We start from the raw sequence: 24,929 nt of genomic DNA on the forward strand, positions 1-24,929 counted from the left end.
TGATTGTGCGTTCGTGTTCTCCTGGGGTCAGTCTTTCGTATCAGTTACCCTTGTCAATTGCTGTTTCCCGAATGCCCTCATGTCTTGTGTCTGAGCTTATGCTGTTCTCTCTGCCAGAAATGCCACTCCTTCTCTGGTCTCCTGGGGCGCACACCATATATCCTTCTAGGCTCTGTTCTTGGCACCTTCTCGTCCATATGACTTGCCTCCTCTGTCTGAGTTCTAATAGCAAATTCCGCATCTGTGTTAAAGGAGGGTACTTCCCTCGTTGTGTTCTGGCCATCGGCTTCTGCTTCTCAGTGGCCCGTGAGCTCTGGCCTGGAGAGTGATCTTCGTATCTCTACCGCATGGATGTAGTCAGTGGACTTTCAGATATCCGTGGAATTGGATTGAATGGCATCGTGTCAGTTTGAGATGCTAAGCTGAAGTGGTTTTTTTGTTTTAATGAATTTAAAGTGATATGCTGATTTCTAAGTACTGACTTTGCTGTCTTCCCACACAGGTTTTGATGGATACGATTTTCATTGTTAAATTAAATAGTTTTTGAAATTTCTTCTAGGGCTTCCTCTTTTTTTTTTTTTTTTTTTTTAATGTTTATATTTGAGACAGACACAGAGAGAGAGCACAAGCAGGGGAGGGGCAGAGAGAGGGAGGGAGACACAGAATCCGAAGTGAGTTCCAGGCTCTGAGCTGTCAGCACAAAGCCTGATGTGGGGCTTGAACCCATGAACTGTGAGATCATGACCTGAGCCGAAGTCGGACGCTCAACGTACTGAGCCACCCGGGCACCCCCGATCTGTCAGTTTTCTGGTAGAGTGGTGGTGAAATCTATGATTGTGGACTTCACTGTTTTCTCTCAGTTTCTGTATTACTAGTTTTTTGAAGCTGTGCTGTTGGGTGCATCATTATTATAACAGAATTTTGGTGGAATGTCCCTTCTATTATTAGATCAATTCTCTATCCCTACTGATGTTTTGCCTTAAAGTCTTTTTGTCTGATGCTATTGTTATGAGCTTTTTTAAAAAATCAGTATTTCCCTAGTAGGTGTAATTTATCTCCTTATTTCCAGTTTTATTTTAGGTGTCTCTCTTAGAAGCTACATGTAGTTGGATTTAAAAAATCTACTCTGGGGGTGCCCGGCTGGCTCAGTCAGAAAAGCATGTGACCCTTGATCTTGGGGTTGTGAGTTTGAGCACCACATTGGCTGTAGAGATTACTAAAAAAAAAGAAAAAGAAAAAGAAAGTTAAAAAAAAAATCCACTCTGTCAATTCATCCTTTAACATTTTCAATTTCATCATTTACGTAGATAATAATTACTGATGTATGTGGACTTATTACCGTCTTATATTGTGGTTTCCATTTTTCATCCCTTTCGTTCTTCTCCCCCCACCCCCGCTTTGCCAAGCTTTTTTTTTTTTTTTTCTTGTTTTGTTTTATTTTGTTTGCCTGGATTGGAAAAACTCGATTTTCCACCAGTGTGCTAGTGTGCGTGCTGTGTTGTAACATGCCTAGCATACATAACCTATACGTGCATTATTGTTTTATACTTTTAGTCGTCACCATTAATTATGTAACCCAGACAATCCTCTATTATTTCAGCAACGTGCAAGTTTGTCCATTTCCCACCTTCGCCTGAACACGGGAGAAACACTCTAGTGCTCAGAGTATCCACTCAACACCCTCCTTCCCATCTTGTTATTACTTAAGGTTGTAATTTCACCCTTTTATAAACTCATATATTTGTTTTTATATATTTGTTTTAAGTAACAGTTGAGGGAGACCCAAAATTCTGGATTTTTCACATTTCTAAACACCTTTGAAACTGATCTCTGGTATCTGCTGTTGCTGAAGAGAAATCTGCTGTTAATTTTCTTGTGGTTTTATTCTCCTGTGGGAGTTTTAGAATTTTTTATTCTTGAAATCTCAACATGTGAATTAATACCTTGCTTAGCACTTGAATGTACTTCCAAACTGTGGGCTCATACCTTCCCTCAGTTGTATACAAGAACACCCCCCCCCCCCCAAAAAACCCCCCCAAAAAACAGAGCTATTAACTCTTAAAATACTGAGTCCCCTATATTCTGTCCTTTTTTCTAGAGTGCCTATCAGTTATAGCTCATCCTCTAAACTGTTTAACTGATATTTCATATTAAAAAAAAAAACCCTCTTTTTTTCCTTTAAATATTTTTGTTCTTTCAGTATATTCCTTAGTAATATTTTCTAGTTTACTGGTTCTTTCTCCAATTGTGCCCAGTCTGGAGTTGATTCCAATTATTGGATTTTTCATTTTCATTTTTGTGTGTGTTTTATTTCCAAGGTTTCTAAATTTTAATAGCAATTAAAAAATTTCCATTTTGTGTAATTATTTGCCTTTTATTCATAGAGGTTATTCCTTCATTTATCATATCGATAATATCCTAAGCATACATATAAAGTTTCTGTCCTATTGTTTCAGAAGGTTATTTTCACCAGAAGTGAATTCATGTTGCAATCTGTGATTTTGTTGGCTTTCTTACTTGGTCTTGCATTTAGTCATGTGCCTTGGAATTTAGATTTCTGGGATTAATTTTTATTGGGGAGGATGTTTTTTCTCTTTAAAAAAATTTTTAAAATTATTTACTTATTTGAAAAAAAATTCTTTTTAATGTTTATTTATTTTTGAGACAGAGACATAGCATGAGCTGGGGAGGGGCAGAGAGAGAGGGAGACACAGAATGGGAAGCAGGCTCCAGGCTCTGAGCTGTCAGCACAGAGCCCGACACGGGGCTCGAACTCACAGACTGTGAGATCGTGACTTGAGCTGAAGTCGGACACTTAACTGACTGAGCCACCCAGGCGCTCCACTGTTTACTTATTTTTGAGAGAGAAAGACAGACAGACACACACACCATATGAGCGGGGGAGGGGCAGAGAGAGAGGGAGACAGAATCCGAAGCAGGCTCCAGGCTCTGCACCATCAGCACAGAACCCAACACAGGGCTCGAACTCATGAACCGCGAGATCAACCTGAGCTGAAGCTGGATGCTTAACCGACTGAGACACCTAGGCGCCACTTCCAAAGGGGTATTTTAAAACAGGGATCTTACACGTGGGCTTCTGCAGAGGGTTTCAGTAGCCGTTAGAAATTACAGGCAACTGAATCAGTCAATTTTTTGCTATGTAACAAACCGCCTTAAACCATAGCGACTTACAATGAAAAACCATTGATTCACAATTTTGTGGGTTGGTACTTTGGGCGGGGCTCACTGGGCTGCAGGGCTCACTGAGCCCAGCTGCTTACTCATCTGTTGGTGGTGAGCTGCCGGGTGAGCTCAAGGCCTGGTGCTCTGAGATGAGTCACCTTGGAGGGTCATCTCTGCTCAGAGTGGGCATTCATCCTCCAACGTGGTAGCTCAGGCTAATTCATGTGGGGATGGTTACCAGTGGACCTCAGAGGGTAAAGTGTCTACACAGATACTTTGTAGCTATAAAGTATTTATAAGACCTGAACTCAGTACTCTCACAGTGTTGCTTGCATTCTGTTCTATTGATCAAAGCTAGTCCCTGGGGAGAAAAATAGACTGCGTGTCCTAGTGGGAGGAGCGGCAAGGCATTGTGGCCATTTTTGCAATTTACCATGCAACAAAATGAGTGTCCCCCCCCCCCCCCCGCCGCCCCCCCCCCCCGGGGTGTGGTTGTATAATTTTCATTAGATTCTCAGAATATCACCTCCAAAATTAAGAACTAATATTTTAAATTATTTCACATCCTATTTTGGCTCAGGTTGTGATCTCCGGTTTGTGAGTTTGAGTTCGAGCCCCGTGTAGGGCTCTGTGCTGACGGCTCGGAGATTCTGTGTCTCCCTCTCTCTCTGCCCCTCCCCTACTCACACTCAGTCTCTCTCTTCTCTCTCAAAAAATAAACATTAAAAAAATTAAAAAAAAATGATTTCACTATTTTTTAATGTTTATTTATTTTTGAGAGAGAGACAGCGTGCGAGCAGGGGAGGGGCAGAGAGAGAGGGAGACACAGAATCCGAAGCAGGCCCCAGGCTCCGAGCTATTGGCACAGAGCCTGATGTGGGGCTGGAGCTCACGAACCGTGAGATCATGACCTGAGCCGAAGTCGGACGCTCAACCGACTGAGCCACCCAGGCGCCCCAAAATGAGTTCACTATTGAACAAAAAGATATTTGGGGGACCTAACTGATGGATACTTCCATGTAAAGACCTTTGTGTATAGCGGTGGGATTACCAGTTGTTCCTGTTGAAGCTTATACCTTGTACCGAGGCCTTAGGACAGTCCTCTCTGACTTCTAGACAGAGCCTGAAAAACCAGAACTATTGTCTAGTGTATCAGCCAGCTTCTGTCGAGTAACAAAGCATTCCAGTGTTTAGCGTCAGACCACCACCATTTATTCGACTCATGTTTCCACGGGTGAGCGGATTAGGCCGGGGGCTTTCTCATGTGCCTGCAGTCCCTTGCAGGTCCTCTGGTCCTGGAGAGTGACTGGTTGTCCTGAAGGGGGTGTTTGGGCCACGTATCTCTCACCACCCAGCAAATCAGCCCAGGCCTGAATTCACTTGGGGGCAGCAGGGTTTCAAGAGAATGACTGAAAGCATGCAGAGTCTGCTAAGGCCTGGGCTTCCGTCTGTGGTTCAAAACAAGCATCAAGTCTGGCCCCGAATCGCTCAAGGGTAGACAGACTCCAGCTCTGGCCAGGAGGAACTACAGAGATCTAGCGACAAAGAGATAAAGAATCGTGGCCACTCTAGTCATCTCCCCCGTCTCCTCTCAATTCTCTCACCTCACATTTAAGTTAGATTCTCTACACCTGGATTCCTCCTATTGACTAGTAATTCTGTGTTTGCGATAGTTGTGGAAATAGTAGCAGAAAGTCACATTTAAAAGAACCTACAATTTTTTTTTTATTAATTGATGCTAACCGCCCCCCCCCCCTTACCACTGGTTTTTATGTTCATATAAGTATTTTATTTATTTATTTATTTTTTAATGTTTATTTTATTTTTGAGAGAGCGTGAGTGGGGGAGGGCAGAGAGAGAGAGAGAGAGGGAGGGACACACAGAATCTGAAGCAGGCTCCAGGCTCTGAGCTGTCAGCACAGAGCCCGACGCGGGGCTCGAACCCACGGACCGTGAGATCATGACCTGAGCCGAAGTCGGACGCTTAACCGACCGAGCCACCCAGGCGTCCCACACATAAATACTTTAAACATGTAAACAAATTATGTTGATGCGATTTTCTAAAGAAGACGATGTACTTTCCCCTTCCAGTCCTCTTCCGTGTTCTCTGATGCAACCCACTCTGCAGCCAGAGCTGCTTTGCTGAAGGTTTCTCTACACCGTGTTTGATAAGGGATCTTCAGGGGCTTCTCAGCCAGACCTGTTAGCTTGGCATTTGAGAATTTGTGTGATCTGGCCTCTCTCCCTTTCGGCTTTTATTTCCCCCCATTCTCCCTCGATCGCTGTTCATTACAGTTAAGGCGAAGGACGCGTTTGCCCTGCGCAGTGACTCCTAAGCGTCCAGAGACCTTTTGCGGTTGTCAGCGTGTGGGTGCCTGTGTGCTACTGACGTTCAGTGGGTGGAGGCCAGGGATGATGTTCAACATCCTACAGGGCACAGGACCGCCTCCCACAACAAAGGATTATCTAGTCTAAATATCAGAGAGGCAAGGTGGCAAAACCCCATCCTACACGTTGCTGTCTCGGGGGGGGTTTCTAAGATGTCTCATGCTGTAAGCAAGGCTCCTTCAGTGTTGCCTGTGGAAATGTCCCTTGTCCTTAAATGGGCAGCTCAAATACCAAGCCTTGTAGGAAACAGGTCCTGGGTGGGTCCTGGGTGTCTCCCCACCTCCCCTCCACTGCAGGCTCTCAGAATCATGTCTCTGAACCACTGAAATGTCTATTACTTGGTATGTTGACAGTCATTTGTATCCAGCACTATTTTGCTCGTATTTTTCCTCCCTTATATTGTAATCGAGTGTGTGTTTATTAACTCTTCTGCCGCGCTCTGGGTTCCCGGATGATAAGGATCTTATTTATCTGTGTTTCTGCTGGAGCACCTTCCATGTGCTTTACATACAGTAGTTGCATAATTAATACCTGTTGTGCAGGTGAAAAATGTGTATCTTCCCATGTCCTTTGATAGGGTTACTCCTTCCAACGATTTTCTTAAAGGACTTGGTAAAAAAAAAAAATGCAATGAGCTGAATGGAAGTTTTTTGTTGTTGTTGTTGTTGGTTTTGCTGGTAATAATTTGAGTCAGAAATTGTGGTAACAAATTATCATACAACGCAATTACTTTGTTTATTTCTGCAGCTATTTAGCGAAAAAATAAGTGGCGTTGAAGGAACGAAACTAGATGACGAATTTCTTGACATGGAGAGGGTAAGAGAGCACGCTGTTAATGTCAACTGTATTACAAACTTGATTTTCACTGTGATATGAGATGTACTGATACTGTAAAGGATATTAGAGCGGCAGCCAGGGATGTAAAGACCCGCTAAGGTGGCGATGGGATATGGGTAGTTGGTGCCCTCTAGTGGACAAAAGTCGGAATGCTCAAAAGACGGTAAATTTTGGCAAACCATTATTGCAAGGAAAAGACCGTAGTAATTGTGATGATTTTGATGATCTATCCTAGAAAATCAAAATATATTTCTGGGACGAGACCATTCAAATACATAAAGATTGATACACCCATGTGGTGTACCAGATTCTGACTCTGTTCCCATGTGTTGTAGTAGCTGTATAACAAATAACATTGATCTGGGTTCTGAGAACTGGCAGCGTGAACTTGGATAAGCTTTTTCCTCTTTTCTGACCAGTGACACAGGTGGATAATGTGTGCCCTGCTTGCCTTACATGGATTTGGGGATAATTATGCCTAAAAATTAATGAAAAATATGAAAGCACCTAGGAAATATGATGAGTTTGTTGCAGAAATGATTGTAACAGTCTCCAAAGGAAGGCTGTAGAATCTGTTGTCCTTTAACCTGTTTCCTGGTCAGCTGTGTGGAATAGCTCGGGTGGAGGTAGAACTGGGACCACTGATGGTTCAGCTTCCTCAGTTTCCTTCCCCTTCGTCTTGGGCCCTTTAACCGTAGCCTTGTTTTAATAACTAGACTCCCCAGATGAGAGAGGGCAGAGAGAAAGCGGAACATCTACCTTCAAGTGTAACATCAAGGATACAGGAGATTGAAGGTTGTAGAGCTATCAGCAGGTACAGGGGAAGAAGTCCAAGCCCAGGCTGTGGCTTGGGAGGTTCCTATCCTCCGGATACCTGGCCCTGGCCAGACCGTCCTCCAGGAAGCTCCTTACTTTCTGGATGAGCACTGCTAAGTTTCTAGAAGTGTTAGCACCTTGAGAGGAAAAAGCACGTTTTGTTTTGCTTTTGAAAAACATAATTTCTAAAAACTGAGAAACGTGGAAATAGTTTAACATCGTTGGCCTACCTGAAATGACTTTTAAAAATCCCTCGGTATGTAAAGATATTATAGGTAACTTTATTACTAAGAAAATGATTCAGTTTAAATGTTAAATTTATAAACACATTTTAGCAATTTCAGTTTCAGTTGATGGACTGAGATCTCTCTTGTTTACTTCCTTTCCCTCCTAAAGCCCCAATGAATGACAGAGGAAATATAAAAGTAATATCTATTTATTTCCTTACAGCAGTGAAAAGCAGGGAAATATCTAACATGTGACCAGAAGTTTTAAGGACTTTCTGGAAGAGATGAGTTAGATGGTATCAGATCCACCTAAAACATGACATGGAAATGACAAAGGAATGGAGATATTTCTTGACAAATCCTAAGCACACAGAAGTAGAGGACGAATAGTAATGTCAAGGTAAAATTTGATGCAAAAAACACTAAGTAGAAAAGGTTATAAAAAAGTTATTAAAAAGATGCAGTCATGCAGTCTGTCAGGAAATTGTAATGGTTATGAATCATTACGCACCATATAACATGGCATCTAAATACGTAAGGTAAAAGTTGTCCAAAATACATGGAAAATTGACAAAGTCCAGAGTAGAAGATTTCGCACACCTCTCATAAAATAACAGAGTAAGTTGACAATGGTAGATTGGCTCATAGATGATTAGTACAAAATATGATTAATAACTTTGTTTATAAATAGATACAGACCTCAAGTTGAGAATCTATATTCTTTTTAAGTCCATTTAGAACAATTAAAATAGTCAATCATACATTAGGCTCCAGAAAAACTAAAAAAATTCCCCAGTAAAAAATCCTAGCACACAGGATTACAAGGAAGGTATACTTTCCCAATTCTGGATGTTTGGAAATTGAAAAACATGTGATTATTCTTAGTTGAAAGAGGAAATGACAAGTAAAATCAAAGTTCATTTATTTGGTCATCAGAGACCAAATTCTGTATGTTAGAACGTGCGGTATATGGCTACATCTTACGTACATTTAATAGAAAATATATGTTTGAAGGAAATGAATAAATCATTTAATCCAGGAAGCTAGGAAAATAACAGCAAATGAAATCACTCTAGGTGGAAGGACAGAATTGTAGAGATCAATAAAATAGGAAACAGTAGCGACAAAACCAGGCACTATTTTGTTTTCAAAAAGCCACCTCTACCAAGTGTGACTAAGGAGCACAAACACATTACATAAGGAGTAAGAAGGAGACAATGACAGCTATGGATTCTTCTTTAAAAAATTTAAAAAGAAACCAGCATTGCTAGCAGCCCTCTAGCTGAGGCTGAGGTCCGGGATAGTCCGTGGCAGAGGATTTGGGGCACCGACATTTGAAGGAAATTCCAGATTTAATCAGCCAACAGAGATGCCTTCACACCAGGTAGACATCACAAAAATAATTTTTACCTCTGTACTCCCACCTGTCTGTCACGATGGTTTGCAGAAGCCATCACGTGGCATTTTGTCAGCTTGAACGACCCCCCCCCCCCCGACATTCTCAGTTATTCTGGGAGGGAAGTTTCTATTCATTCATTCATTCATTCACTCACTCATTCATTCATTCATTCATTCATTCATTTTTAAACCACATGGATTATTTTTCCAGTGTTCGTCTTGATGGCCCATGTTTGTCAAAGTGGTTAGTGGGTGTCCTTTATTTTCTCAAGTGTTCGTTTGCAGTTTTGATTGCTGGGCTGTCCTAGAAGCTGTTCCAGGATGGGCACATCAGGCTGTTAGTTTTTGGCCATTTGTTCCTTGGCTTTTTTTTTTTTTTTTTTTTTTTTTTTTTGCCCCCAAAGAGAAAAGGATCTGAAGTAGAAAGTACCCCTGCCCCAGATCTCACTGTCACCCTTCCGAGATGGCTCCTGGCTTCCTGGTACCTTTTCATGTCTGAAGAGGGTTGGATACATGGAAAGGAACACTTAATTCCTGCCGAATTTCTATAACTGTGGAAAGTTATCAACCTAAAACCTAGTTTTTCTTAGGCTTAAGCTGGACTTACGAATCTTATTTATAAATTTAGTAACTTCAACATAAAAATCATTTTCAGTTAATCTTCGTGTTAGTTTCCATTAAGTCATAGGCTTAACAGGTTAAATCCTTAAACATTTATCTCCAGTTACATAATTAGGCAAATTCCCTTAGACATTGCAAATTAGAATCACAAATGCAATGCATGGAACTCGCCCCAACGTCACATCAGATTTAGAAAAGCGTTTTCCAGAGCACTTAAATGTCTCGAGACTGTAATAATACAAACGTTTGGGTGATCATATTCTCTTAAACATTTCAAAAATCTTCATAAACAATCGAACACACTGAAGAGAGTTCAGAGCTTACAAAACTCGCTACAAGGCCCGGTGCACGTACGCACAGCTGGTGTGTGTGCATCAGTAATACAGGTGTGATTCCTTTCTTCATCATTTACGTGCTGTCTTTTTAAACCTTCCTGGGGCCCCGAATTTAGGCTCTCGGCTAATGGGAACAAATCCATTTTCAGGCTGGTTGAGCTCACTTGGTTGGAAGCTTCTGACCCTGACCAGATCATAGATTTTTGAATTACAAAAATGAATGTCTTGTATTATAAATCACTCTACAACTTGCTTTCTTTCCTTGACAGTGTGCTGTGGGCATCTTCCCAGTACGTATGGAGCTTCCCTTTTTTTTTTTTTTTTTTTAATCTTGTGATTCAAGAGAATTCCTTTATTTGGATGTCTCACAGTTTACCCAGCCAGTCTCTTATCGCTTATAATTCAAGTTGGTTTCAGTTTTTAATAGACATAGAATGGCCTGACATCCTTTTATGTCATTGCAATTGGCTGGTGTGTTTCCAGACGCTAGGTCCCTGGAGGTCTGCCCATTAATAGGTTCTTGTCCCTTGATCCGTTTTGCACTCACAGTGTGTGTGAAAGCGCCCATCCCTCCATACCTGTATGACACCTAATATTGAGTCGGATTAATAAAAAAAAATTTTTTTTTGTCAATCTGTGGAGTGGAAAGTATCTCCTTTTTGATTTATGGTCTTTCTGGATAGTTTGTCAACTGTTTGAACTTGTATTTTTCCCCGTTTGTTTTCTTGCCAGTTTATATTCTTGTCCTTTCCAATTGGGTTGTTTTATTTGCTGTTTTTTTTCTTAAATGGGAGTTTTGAGTATCATGGATGCTAAGCATGGGTCCTTCATACAGTTTCCTTTCTGTTTCATTTTGCCACTTTTGTCAAACTTGGTGTTATTACATCTATTCACTGTTCAGTCTTTAATTTTACAGGGTCAGAATTTTGGGTTTTGTGTTGTGCTTAGAAGATTCTTCCCACCCCTGTATTTCGGAATATTCTTTTGTGTAATTTAGTGCCTTTGTAGACTGTTTTTAGGTCTGTATTTGTGATCCAGTCTGTAGTATGAGGCGTGAACCTAAGTTTGATATTAATTTGCCAAATTGTAACCAAAAAAGAAAAAATTAAAAGGAACATAAGATTTGAATTAATTTTACATGTTGATTTGGGGGAGGACTTACATCTTTGCACATTTAAACTTTCCCGTGTAGGAACATGGCTCTTCAGATAGATGTTGTACATTTTCTCCTTATATTTATTCCTTATTGTTGTGTATTTTTATGTTGCTCTTATGAATGGGATCTCCTTTTCCTTTATATTTTCTTTTTTTTTTTTCAACTTTTTTTTTTTTTTTTTGGGACAGAGAGAGACAGAGCATGAACGGGGGAGGGGCAGAGAGAGAGGGAGACACAGAATCGGAAACAGGCTCCAGGCTCCGAGCCATCAGCCCAGAGCCTGACGCGGGGCTCGAACTCACGGACCGCGAGATCGTGACCTGGCTGAAGTCGGACGCTTAACCGACTGCGCCACCCAGGCGCCCCCCTTTACATTTTCTTTCAGGCTGTGATGGTATGAAATGAAGCTATTGAAACGTGCCTGTTTAACTTTATTGTATATTCGCACATTCGGTGTTGGGCTAACCAGTAGCCAGTGTCCAGAAATGGTTTTGTGGGGGGAAAGATTCAGTCTCAACATAGAAAACCTTTGATATTAACATCTGCCCACAGGACACTTGGGTGTCGATTGTGAGTGGTAATGTTAGGGAGAATGATTCTTTCGTTGTCGGTTTACTGCTGTAGTTTCTAATGTGAATTGCTATTAGGGAGTCCTTATAAGCAGAGACAGTCAAGTACGCCCAGCAAATAAGGAAAGTTGGGCTGAGACATGCCTGGTGTTGGCTGGAGAGGCCTTCAGGTATGGCCAGTAATCGAGTGGAGCATAGTAACTCGTCTGAGTTTTGTAAATAATACATGACCGCTCATTGTATGTTAAAAAGAAAATGAAATGAATGTTCTCCAACATCATGGGGAGGAAGAGCTGTCCCAAATCATACTGAGAAAAATAACTGCTTCTCCCCCAAAATGTTAAAATTCATTTGGATTAAAATCTGTTAATAGTATTATACATATTAAATTAACGCATATTACCTCTGTTTTCCTGTGAATTCGTTGTTTGTCATTTACCAACATTTTTATGTTTGTGTGTGTGTTGTTGTTGTTTTTTTTTTTTAAAGAAAATAGATGTTACCAATAAAGCTGTTGCAGAAATTCTTTCGAAAGCCACAGAGTATCTTCAGCCAAATCCAGGTAAAGTTAGAAAATGTCTTGACATAGTCTATTGTTCATTCGCTGTCATAGACTAACAACCCATGTTTGCTTGGCATATGGCTGACATAACTTAGAAACAGTGTTTTCCGTGTCCAAATAATGAATTTCAGTTTTTTAAAGTCAAGCCGCCAGCGACCGAAGGTAGTTTCAGGGAGTCCTAGCTGATGAGAAACAGAGCAGATAATCCCGTGGTCTATGGTGACATCATGTGGATAGAGACTTGGTCTTGGCAGCAAGGCGCTGCTCAATAAAGACACATTTTAGGAGACGCCTCAGAGACCCACTGAATGTTTGGTATGTTTTCTCATTCAGGCGTCTCCTCTTTTAGAAAAAAAATCTGTCATCCTGCTCTAAAGGTATAATTGAAATTGTAATTTCACATTGTAGCTCAGATGCTGAAGAAATGAGGCAGGAAGAGCAACATGAAAAGGTCCCTTGTTGCATCAGCTTCTCGACAGAAGGTTCTTAATTCCGTGGTTGTGAAGCAGCATCCCTTGATGGGTTTCTCCTGGGTTGTAAATGACAGAAACCAACAGGGGGCAGGGCACCCAAGCCTTGAATTCTGCAAATTTCCCAAACTGCCTTCCTTTTTAGGAACGTATTATTTGCAGGGAGTCGCTGTGACTCCCTTGGGCGTTAGGACTCCCCTACAGACCCAACCGCCTGAAAATCCAGACAGGAACAATTTCAAAACATAAATTTTATAAAAACTGCGTCCAGGGAGGTTGGCGGGTATAGAATTCTTTGGAACTGTGTAGAGGTTTGTAATTTCCAGGGCCGCACTCCTGCCTCTCTTCTCTGGCTCCTCAGTGTCTGAGATGAGCTATGTAAGTTCCTTTTCCCGATAAATCAGCGCAGATTTAGCGAGGGCTTCCTCTTGGCAGAGGGGCTTTCCCGGTTCCTGGGACCCAGATCCCATCCTCAAAGAACTGACGTTGGAATGGGGTAGGAGCGGGGTTGACCAGCAAGGACAGAGGCCTCTGGCCGTTGCCAGTTTAGTGGATGTCAGCCACATGCCTGCCACCTCCCAGTCCCCACCCTGGAAGTGGGAAGGAAGAGCCACGTTTGCATGTGGCTACTGGAGCACAGGGACCAGAAAGAAAACCGCTTTGAAGCTGAGGCAGGCAAGATTCAAACAGGCTGGCACCAGAAGTGTCTGAAGGCTTGCTCCTCAAAGTGTGGTCCGCGAACTAGCTGCCTCAGCCTCACCCGAGAGACTGGGAAACGCAGAGCCTTGAGCTCATCCCAAACAAACTGAACCAGACTTGGCGTTTTAACAGGATCCTCGGGTGATTTGTAGGCACCTTAAGAGTTTGAGAGGCACTGGCCTAGAACACATGAAAACAAGTGTGATTATTAAAGTAGAAGAAAATGAAAGCGTACCTCTTTACTTCCTGGAGTTATCAGAGACGCCACAAGCTGGTACGCGATTCGCTCTCTAGCCCGGGGAATGAAAGCCCAGGTTCTTAGCTTGGTATTCAGTTCATAGTCGTATTTTCCCATAGATCTCTCCTGATTCATCCTGGTTTGGTTTTGTTTTGTTTTGGGGGGGGGCACAAGTGAGCGAGGGGCAGACAGAGGAAGAGAGAGAGAAGCGAGGTTCACTTAAAGCAGGCTCGTGCTTCCCTGATGTGGGACTTGGACTCACGAACCGTGAGGTCATGACCTGAGCCGAAGTCAGATGCTTAACGACTGAGCACCCCCCCCCCCCCAGGCGCCCCCCGATTCATCCTGTTTTAATTTCAGCTTAGGTCAGACTGGCCTCCTCTTTATCTGTTGGTTCTGTACCATAAACATCCCACCTTCTATACTGTTGACATGATATCTGCACTTTGTAGGCACATCTTGCTATCTGTATTCAGCATATTGTTATGGTCACACCACGCTTTATTTGCCCGGTGCATCTCGTATATTCTGTCCCGCAGCGACTAGCTCTGTGCTCCTGTAGGGCAGCTGCTGTCCTGGGTCCCTCTGGAGTCCGGAAGAGTTAGCACTGTGTGTCACACAGAGCCGGGATCAGTAAGCACTGATGGCTTGAGTCGGGGAAGAGAAGTTGAGAAGCAGTGACCGCCCATCCTTTCCCTCGGGGCAGGGGACCTGACCTGCACCGAGGAGCATCAACACAGACTCCTGTTCACTCAGCAGGAGTTCGTCTCCTCCCGTTGGCTCTGCTTCCTCAACAGGAGTGCGCCAAAGCCCTTCATCAGGATATTGAATATAATCACTCCGAATAAATTCTTGGGACAGGGAGGGTGACAGGGGCCTTTTGGTGGTTTGAAACATCCACCTCAGCGATGCCGTCCTTGGTGTTCCGTTGGTCCCTGGGAAGGATCGCCTCCCCGGTACTGGCATCTGGCTCTGGGCGTGCGTGTTGCAGGCCCTGCTCGTGTGTCCCTGTGCAGCGGGGACACTTCTGATGTTCGGAGTCAACGGCGTGTGCATCATTTCCATTTTCCCCTGCTTAGCAACCCCCTCTTCCCCCCCACCGCCCGGCCACTTGGAAAAAGAATCTGGAAAATCATGTGAGAGGTGAAATAGGTCACACAGTCCCTTTCAGATGCTCCAGGTGTCCCACGTTTTGCCCACCGGGGTGACCTCAGTTTTGCCGTCATTTGTTAAATGCGATGTACCTGTCACTCCGCCTTGTCATTTTAAGGAATTACAAATGACAATGTTTTTAAGCATACAGAGCTAAGCTAGGGATGCTGAACACTGTGTCGAAGATCCGAGGACAGGTGAAGACCACCGGGTACCCGCAGACGGAAGGCTTGCTGGGCGACTGTATGCTCAAGTACGGGAGGGAGCTCGGGGAAGGCTCCACCTTCGGTGAGTGTTTGCAGATCGCCTGGAACGCTTTGTATGAGTGTGTGTGTGAGTGTGTGTGTGAATGAAGGGGGAGGGAAGGGGGGAGGGACGGGGAGGGACAAAGAGAGGAGTGGGGAGGCTCCACCTTGGGTGACTGTTTGAAGATTGCCTGGGAGCACTTTGTGTGTTGAGGGGGAGGGGGAGAGGCAAAGGGGGGAGGCTGCACCTTCGGTGACTGTTCACAGATCACCTGGGATCATTTTGCCCCGGGGGAGGGGGCAGGGAAAGGGGAGGGGCAGAGAGAGAAGGAGAGAGAGAAAGGGAAACCCAAGCAGGCTCTGTGTTGACAGCGGAGAGCCCGATGTGGGGCTTGAACCCACGACGCATGAGATCATGATCCAAGCTGAAATCAAGAGTCGGACACTCAACTGACTGAGCCACCCAAGCACCCCACAATACCTTCATGTTAACAAGCTTTATTATTATTATTTTTATATCACCCAAGTAATACACGTTCGTTGCAGAAGGCTTAGAAAATATAAGCTAGTGAAATACAAGAAAGGAAGTGCTGACATCACCCACAGTCACGTATCTGGTGATGGACCTTTTGTGTATTCTCATCCCTAGTCACGTACACCTTCACAGCCCTTTGTGTATTCTCATCCCTAGTCACATACACCTTCACAACGTTTATTCTCATCCCTAGTCACATACCCCTTCACAGCCCTTTGTGTATTCTCATCCCTAGTCACGTACACTTTCACAAGGTTTATTCTCATCCCTAGTCACGTACACCTTTACAAAATTAAAATGGAGTTATGGTATCTCTACCTTTATACCCTTTTGTAACTTGTTTATTTCTATCGACTGAATCAAGATCCATGTCATAAAATGATTAATCTTCTATGATACTGTTTTTTTTTTAACTTTTTTTTTTAACGTTTATTTATTTTTGAGACAGAGGGAGACAGAGCATGAATGGGGGAGGGACAGAGAGAGAGGGAGACACAGAATCGGAAGCAGGCTCCAGGCTCTGAGCCATCAGCCCAGAGCCCGACGCGGGGCTCGAACTCACCGCGAGATCGTGACCTGAGCTGAAGTCGGACGCTTAACCGACTGAGCCACCCAGGCGCCCCTATGATACTGTTTTTAACGGCTGTATAATAACCCGTGTTTCATGGCAGACTTTGTTCAGTCAACCCTAGTTATTGGATATTTAGATACTTTTTTCTGTACGTAAAAAAATTTTACATAGCGTTTATAAAACCATTCTCATAATCTTTAGGGATATCCAAGATTATGTTCGTGGATTGAAATCCCCGGTAGTGAAATTGTTGGGTTGAGAATATGCGTGTTTTTTTCAGATTTTTGAACCATATTCCCAAAGGGCCCTCCAGAAGGGGTGTGCCAGTTTGATACTCTCGCCAGGAGTATGCGAGAGTATGTTTCCCAGCACAGTTATTGATTGTGGGAATTACTTTTTTAGCTTACTTCTGAATCACAGGTACTTTGATACATAGCGTATAAAATTGATCTCTTAGTGCTGTGTTAACTTCACCTTTTGGATTATGTGTAAGGTAGATTTCTTTCCTCTTTGTCATCATTTTTGTGAAATGTATATTTGTATTTTTTGCCTATTTTTTCATTAATACGTTCATTTCCCCCCCTTACTGGTTGACGAGCTCTTTCAACGGTTAGGACATTTGCTCTTGGTCTGCCTTATATGTTAATGAAGTTACGCCCCACGTAGGCATTGGCCTTCTGACCTTGTGGACGGAGGCCACTGAAACGGAGGAGCTTTTGGTTTTCATATAGTGGGACTCCTAACTCTTCCTTTGTGGTTTATGGCCCTGTTGCTTTGTTTAGAAAAAACTTTTCCACCCACCCGCCCCCACAAATCGTGTCAATGTTTATTCATACTTTTCTTTCGAAACATGTTTCCTTTTCTTCCCTTTAAATTTCCAAGCTCCTGATTTTAACCGGCAGATACTGTGCAGTAGGGTCCTAATTTTGTTTTCTCCCAAGTAAGTAGCTGGTTGTCCTAATACTCCATTGAAAAGTTCAGCCTTTCCCCTCTGGAGAGAAACGTTTTGTTACAGACTAAATTTTTATATTTTAAGTTTGTTTCTGATCTTTTTTTTTTTTTTTCTCCTGGTCTGTACCTTGCTTTGCTCCAGTGTCGTATTTTAAGAATTGTAATTTACACGTATATTTCAATATGCCTAACTAAAATCTCCCTTGGTTATCTTATTGTAAACAATACACGGAGATGTTTCTGTCAAAGCCAAATTCGACACTCTGTGGCTTGGGCAGTGGTGGCCGAGGGTCAGAAACAGTACCCTCCATTTCGAACCAGTTGGGCAGGAAAGAGTCCCCAGGCTAGGAAGGGATGTCTCCTCTTTACCTTGGGATGATTTTAGAACCTGACAATGGAAAGCGAGTTAAGGAAACTTAGGAGGGATGAAGCTACCAGTGGAGTTCTGACCAGTGGTAATTTAGCGTAACTAAATTTCCACTTCTAGTTTTCTAGTTCATTTAAAAAAAAAAAAAGGGAGGTGAGGCTTCATCGCTATTGCTGTGTTACAGGTGAATAAACTATGCATGGCTGGACCAGTAGGTGTGATATCTGGAAGGTCAGAATTTGCTAGAAATGTGAATTCTTGGGCTGGCCCCTGAGGTCTTTTTCTAGCCTGGGAGTCGAGAGACCCCAAACCACATTTTCACGAGGTCCATTTGGAAAACTCCAAAACAGGAAAAATAGTTTGCCTTGGTGCCTCATGTCCCAGAGATGCCTCTTAGAGAAACGGCCTCTCGTTCTGCTCCGCTACCAGGATTCCTGCTTGCACATTACTGCGGGTCAGCTGACACTGAGATGCCAGAGTGCAGGCCAGCAACACCTGCCGGTCACAGCCCCCAAGGCCAAGCGCGGCTGGCTTGGGCCTCATCGCAAGAGCAGGCCTTGCCCGTCCCGCTGAAAGGCTGTCCCATGTGACACGGCCAGGCTTTCTTTGACATCAGAAAGGGTAAGGAGCCTCGGAGCCATCTGAAGGCTCTGGGGACTGACCTCAAGATCTCGGAGCTAGAAGCTGACAAGAGGTTTTGTTCCCTTATTTCTATTGTAATCTTTATTGCCTGACACTTAGCCCTGATGAATGAATCCTTTTTAGAGTTTACAAAGCGCGATTTTGTTCTCCAGCTTCTAAGGAACCCTAGGTGCCAGTTCACAAAACTACAGATTTCCCTGCTCTCCGAAAGTAGAGCATTGCCACCAAGCCTTTTGTAAACCGAAATGGCGTAAAGCAGAGAAGAAATTACCGTTAATTTATGTGGAAAATGTTTTGAGCGTGACCAGACCCCCCAAGATAGGCTCTCTTGCTCTTTTCTGACATCTTAGGATACATCTTACTAATGCGTGCACAGAATAAAATCGAGGCAAAGCGCAGATGCTCACGGACGCAGTTCAAGGCTGCCGGGACGGGGGGCTGATGCCAATGTTCTGTACACAGTTCAGTTCTCACTACTTGGGGTCCAGGCTGCCTCTAGTGGCTCACTGCAAACCAGGGGCTGAATGTTTTCTCATTTTCGCCTTTTTTTTTTCTTTTTTGGTGAAGACAGAAATCCTCTTTGGATTTCTTCCAGTTAGCAAAACCAGGTACTAGTTATTGTAGGTCTCTGGTAAACTGATGGGGGTGCGACACAGACCTTCGAAAAGCAGTGTGCCTGTCACCAGTTTGAGAAAGGAGCTTTATCCCCATCTAGTGGCCAAAAGGGTAAATGCTTCGGTCTGTCTGAGCCTCCTACCGTTATTTTGTAGCGCAGACTACAGAACGTAGAGAGGAAAATACAGAAAATAAGACGTTCAGAAAAAAAAAAAATTTTTTTTTCTCTGAGTCAGGATTCAGCAGTCTCAGGGTGATTCGCTTGTTTCCATGGCCCTCCACAAACGTTTGGGAAAGAATGAAGTCAATATCACCGCTAACCTCGAGGACCCTGCTGAAGACCCTTTTTTAATTTGTATTTTCTATTCAAGGTAGTGCATTAATAGAAGTTGGTGAATCCATGAAGCTAATGGCTGAGGTGAAAGACTCTCTTGACATTAACGTAAAGCAAACTTTTATTGATCCACTTCAGTTACTACAAGACAAAGATTTAAAAGAGATTGGGGTAAGTCTTGCGGGCTCTAAATCTACCTGTTGCTACTTAAAGTGAAGTTCATATTTAAAACCATCAGAGTGTTTCTAGGGATTCCGTGAAAGCATCGTCTTGTGGGTGGTGAAAAAAATAACTCCTATTTACCTGGCTCACTGGGAAAGAGACCCGGGGACCTCTTAGCTTTTTATTCTGTATCTTATTTTTTTTTAATTTTTTAGGGTTTTTATATATTTTTGAGAGAGAGAGGAAGAGAGAGAGAGAGAGAGAACATGAATGGGGAAAATGCAGAGAGGGAGAGAGACACAAAATCTGAAAGAAGCTCCGGGCTCCAAGCTGTCAGCACAGAGCCCGACGTGGGGCTTGAACCCACGAACAGTGAGATCATGACCTGAGCCGAAGCCGGACGCTTAACCGACTGAGCCACCCAGGCACCCCTGTTCTCTATCTTATTAAAGCCGGCTAGAAGCCAGGATAAAGGAGCACATTTCCACAGCCACTTCTCACATAGCAAAATGATCCCATCACTTTGTAGTGGATTTTTGATAATGAAAATCACAACTGTGTCAGTCATATCTTTTGATACTTGGCACCAGTAGTGATTATTTTGTGCTGCTTCTCAAGGAAACCAATAAACAGGAATTGACATTTCATGTTTGGAAAACTGTTAGAAGTGGCCTTCCAGAGGGTACATGTGAGCTCTCAGGGACCTGTAGGTGATCATGTGCCTCTTGCTTAGTGGTGTTTGTGCGTATGTGCACAAACAGCGTTGAGATTCCTGCCTCACCGGACTTCTACTCTGGCGGGGCAGCCTGTGTTGACTTTGCGCTGGCGGGGCAGCCAGCTGCCCCGAGGACTTGCCCCCAGGTATCTTCAAGAGTGATCTGAATGCAAGTCCAAGCCAGCTGGGAAGTCATTTGAACCTTGACATACCCCCTTCCTTCCTTCCTTCCTTCCTTCCTTCCTTCCTTCCTTCCTTTTTAATGTTTATTTGGGGGTTGGGGGGATGAGGGGCAGAGAGAGAGGGAGAGACAGAGAATCCCAAGCAGGCTCCGTGCTGTCAGCACAGAGCCCAACACAGGGCTGGATCTCACGAACCCTGAGATCATGACTTGAACTGAAATCGAGTCAGACGTCTTACCGAGTGAGCCACCCAGGTGCCCCGTCCGCTTTCCTCCCTCTCCTTTCTCTGGGCACGGCGCATCTCATGGGGTGGCCTCTGGACCGTCAGCATCAGCATCACATTAGAAAGGCAGATGCTGGGGCCCTGTTCTAGGTTTCCCAAACGGAGAGTCCTGGATGCCTGGAATTCAGGAAAGTTGAATGAAAAACGAAAGCAACCATTCAGGGACTCCCAAGAACATTCTGCTGCCCCCCCCCCCCTCCAGAATGCCCCCCTCAGCCCCTTACTCATGGTCTCTGTCCCATCCATGTCAGGGAAAGCAGTGTCCTTCCTGACCTCCGAGGTCTGTCCTCCACTGGACCCCGGAGTCTGTTGCCACATCCATTGTCCTCTCTCCTGAATCTCCATTCTCTCCCTTTCTATCACCTCCTCTCAGTTAACATCTGGACACATCCACACAGCAGCCCTTGACTCCCGGCACCACACCCAGAGCAGGCTTCCTGAGACGCAGACTGTCGGCAGCTGCCCGCAGGGGAGGGGGACTGAAGACCCACTCCAGCCTCTCCTGCCCTCTGGGGCCCGATTCTCTGGCCTCTCCTGCCCTTTGGGGCCTGACCTCGGCCCCTTCCTACTGTTACCTTTAGCCCCCCGGGGTGTTTTGCCGTGTTCTGTCCCTCTGTTCCTGGCCTTTCTCCCCCTCCCCTCCCCTCCTGGCTAAGTCATGTCACCTCTCGGATCTCAGACGCTCTTCCCTTTGGGAAGCCCCTGCCCTCCCCTCACAGAATCAGGGGCTCCTGCGCTCCCCACGTGATGGCACTAAGCGCCTCGGGGGTGAGGATCCTGCCTCGTCCACTTTTGTGGCCACGATGTCCAGCATGGCATCGTGCTTCCAAATTACTAAAGAACAGATGACTCTAGAGAAGGAGGGGTGTCCTGGGGACAGGGGGGACCAGAACAGCCTTTCCAAACGCCGAACCTTAAAACCAAATGCCCCCTTTGTTGAAAGACGTAATACGCCATTTCTTCTCGTGCTGTCGTCCTTGAGGAAAACCACAAGTCCGCCCCACAACGTAGGTCTTCCGTTTGACCTGCTTCAGAGCTGGCTGTGGACACAAATGTGGGTCGGACTTGTGTGCAAAATCCACCTGTACCTAAGTGTTGGCATTCCCCATGCAGCAAAATGGTACTCTAAATGGCTTCCTTGTTACTCAGCTGCCATCTGATACAGAAATGCTATAAAGCTACACTTAAATCCTAGAACGATCGAGAGTTAAGAGTTTGCTACTCAGAAGCCATTCATAGTCTCGACTGTGCTGCTGCGTCTCAGACCTCAGGAGTGGGGAACCTGCCCATTTAACACACGGCTGACTTCTACCTGTAGGGGGTTTTGTGGGTTCAGTTCTTGGCCCGTCAGCAGCCATCACACCTGTTTTACAGCCACACACGGAGGCACAGAGGGAGTCACAGATCTGCCCAGAGTCACGGAGCACATAGGAAAGATGCTTCTGGGTTTTTATCCCATATGCTCTCTTCACCTCTTCATTATGGAAGTGGAACCAGTGTGTTTCATTCACTAAAGTGCTAAGTGATGTTACCTGCATACTTCGCTGGGATGGCCTGTTCTTGTGTGTACGTTTGATGTCAGATACCTGTTTTCCAAGGATTGTAGGCATAATGCCTTGCCCCATACGGCTGTCCTGCCGACAGTATTTCTGACATGGGATCCCTCTGCTGGAATACAAACTGTGATGGGGGAACTTACTACCACACAAGGCAGCCCCTTCCGTGAATGCACACGTCTGATATTTACAGTTGTTACATTTTGTTAGAGATTCTTTTTTTTTTCTTTTTTTCTTTTCTTTTCTTTTTTTTAAAGAAATTTCACCGTTCCAGAGGTTGTGAGTGTCTGTTTCTCAGTGTGTACATGTTCACTGGTGGTATTTATTCAACTTGTTCTGTAATTGTTTGGGAACTTTATGGGAGACGCCTAAGTATTCTAGGGGCTACTAGAAATTTGTGCTTTTATAATCTCCTTTTTGGCAAGGACTTGACAGTTGTGCCAAAGGAAACATGCTTGTTTTTGGCAGAGTTAATTGGCTGGAAATTATCTGGATGTTTTATTAGAGAACTGAAGTGAGGGGCCCTATAGACAACTTTGGGAAATGGAATGTGAGTGCTGATACTGTGTCTTTATGTTCATATAGGTATTCATTCTGCCATCCATTTATCCATGCATCCATTCACCCACCCTTTCCTCCACCCACCTGTCCGTCCATCCATCCGTCCATCCGTCTAACCATTCCCCATGCCTTGAGGACCGTCAGTAAGGGTAGCCTCTAGTGGATGCTGGGGACACACAGACGTGTAAGATGCATCCCTGCCCCTAGAATTTAGGTCACCCGAAAGCAGTGGCTGTGATCATGGAAATAACAAAAGTTTCTTTGCCCCGTGTTTTGAATGTACAGTTCTCTGAAAGACTCTTTTGTCTTGTTCAGCACCACCTGAAAAAGCTGGAAGGCCGCCGCCTGGATTATGATTATAAAAAGAAGCGAGTAGGTAAGATACCAGACGAAGAAGTCAGACAAGCGGTAGAAAAATTTGAAGAGTCAAAGGAGTTGGCTGAAAGAAGCATGTTTAATTTTTTAGAAAATGATGTAAGTATTTAAACCAACCAGGAGACTTTAATGTGAATGAAAACATTGACCATATGAGTAGGATCAACATGTTGAGAAGCTCTGGAGCCTTAGTTTACGAGAGCTTCCAGAATTTTCCATAACCATTATGTCCTGCCTCAGAAATAGCTTCAGACATTTGGCAAGTCCCAACTCAGACCTCAGATCTCAAGAAGGCCTGTTTATCCCAGGACTGTTCGGAGACATGCTCCAGGTAGCCCCGGGGAGGGGGATGGTTTGGGGACTCGCATAGCAGACCGGCCCTTGTGTTTGGGGCCATAGCATTGTGACTTTGCAGTGGAACGCGGGGCCCACGTCATGCGTAACGTGCGCTTTTGCTAAGACTGAGAGAGGCGTGCTGTGAGGCAGGTGTGTGAGGAGGAGAGGCTCTCCGGTGCCCTGAGTTGTCATCGCGAGCATGCAGGATATAAAAGCGTGACCTGCGTTGTTCAGCTGTACCATAGCGGTGCCTGTGGACTCGGGAATGATGAAGGTCTGGACACACATCCCTCAGAGACGCGAATACCCCGTTGTGCTGTAATTGCCACCACCAGCTTTTATTTTATCTGTTCAAGTGAAGTTGGATTCGGCGTCCCTGAGGGGCATGGCGATCCCCACCGGGGCACCACGGAGGCCGAAGGCCTCCCTTCTTTGTCTCACTGACGAGTCCTTGGGCGTTTGTCGTTACTGCCTTTTTCCACCTGCTTCTGTGTGGCGTCCCTGCCCTGACGCTGGCCTTGCTGATGCCCTGAGCCGTTTTGGCCCAGCCTTAGCTTTGGGCCCCATTTGCTGAACTTTCAAACCCGTGGAGACGAGTCCGAGGATTTATTTATCTGCAAAACCATGTTCTACTTACAATAGTTTATCAAAAGGTACATCAAGGTCTTGCGCTTTTGAGTCAAGTCAGACAGAACGTACGGAGCATCTTTTTTATTTGCCGTGGTGACATGGGGGGCGGATTAGTATGTTCAGTATTAGCAAGACATTAGTCGCGGAGATAACAGTTTGAAAATCCCCGCGTCCATTAAACCCGAGTGCTGAAGAGCACCCTCTATTATGTTTCTCCTTTTAACATTTTATCAGGGCGCTTACATCTTACAGGAAGTGGGAAGAGGTCTACACAGTTGGCTGTTTTCCGTGTTTGTTTATTTTCCCTTAAAAGTAGAACTTGCCTCTTGAGATTGTCCCCAGGCAGTAGGCGATTTTGGTGTTGTCTCCGATTGCTGCATTTGATTCTTTGACGTGTTGAGAAAGTGGGTTTGAAGTGCGGCATGTCAGGTGCACGTCATCCTTACCAGGCGTTGCTGGCGTTGCCCTTCTGGTCCTGTGGCTGTTCGTGGCGGATTTGAACTCTGAAGTTGAGTCTCGTGCGTCAGACGTGCTGCTCCCTCAGCTCAGGGCTGGGTCCACACCTCTGCCGACGGGCTGTGCTGGCTCATTTCGGGGACGGCCTTGCGCCTTCTGGCCTGTCCTTTGACAAGAGCTCCTTGAAACTAGCCGCGGAAGTGGGAGGAGACCGAACTCCTTGGTAGCTGGGACTGTCCCGCCGCCTTGGGACTGGGCTCCTTCCTTTTCTCTGCCCTCCTGCCCATGGCTGCCTTTAGCTGCGGTGGTGAGCCGCGTGCTCTGGTTGCTGACTCTTGCGGGAGTGGCGGTGGTAGTGCCCAAGAGGTGGCTGGTGATGGCGATGCCGACAGTGGCAAGGGGGCCATTTCTTGAGCGCTCACGGTAGAGCGTGTGGGGTCCTAGGGGCGTCCCCTGTGTGACGACACCCCTGCTTTTTCCTTTCCCCTTCCCGGGGTTATAGTTGAGGAAACCCGCAAGTTACTGACCGTGTGAGCCCCAGAAGGCTGCCTTCCTTCTGTTCGTGGGGCACCAGCGGGCAGACCCAGAAGGGGACCGCCCTGTCCTTTTCCGTGTCCGTGTGTCTGGGCAGTCCCTTTGATGAGACGAGGCGTGGAAAATCTTCCCCAGTTCAGCCCTTGGACCTGCCCTGCTAACGCGGAGGTGGTTGTGTTTGGGGATCAACAGCGGGCGACTTGGTGGGGGAAGACGGGGAAACCAGTG

The 24,929-nt window shown here is 45.0% G+C and overlaps 1 protein-coding gene across 10 annotated transcripts in view; it reads left to right on the plus strand.

Moving 5' to 3' along the window:
* Positions 1 to 24,929, plus strand: part of SH3GL3 (SH3 domain containing GRB2 like 3, endophilin A3) — a 135,046-nt gene that overhangs the window by 77,308 nt on the left and 32,809 nt on the right. For 5 of the 10 annotated variants that reach the window (XM_047846685.1, XM_047846690.1, XM_047846687.1 and 2 more), the window contains exons 2-6: positions 6,319 to 6,387; positions 12,020 to 12,092; positions 14,796 to 14,939; positions 18,949 to 19,082; positions 22,686 to 22,844. In XM_047846685.1, coding sequence (XP_047702641.1) covers positions 6,319 to 6,387; positions 12,020 to 12,092; positions 14,796 to 14,939; positions 18,949 to 19,082; positions 22,686 to 22,844 — 579 coding nt within the window. Of the gene's footprint in view, positions 1 to 6,318; positions 6,388 to 7,674; positions 7,852 to 12,019; positions 12,093 to 14,795; positions 14,940 to 18,948; positions 19,083 to 22,685; positions 22,845 to 24,929 lie in introns of all 10 variants that reach the window. The other 5 variants (XM_047846692.1, XM_047846691.1, XM_047846693.1 and 2 more) reach the window with 5 other exon arrangements.

Source organism: Prionailurus viverrinus, unplaced genomic scaffold (genome assembly GCF_022837055.1).
Source record: "Prionailurus viverrinus isolate Anna unplaced genomic scaffold, UM_Priviv_1.0 scaffold_40, whole genome shotgun sequence".
Lineage (NCBI taxonomy): Eukaryota > Metazoa > Chordata > Mammalia > Carnivora > Felidae > Prionailurus > Prionailurus viverrinus.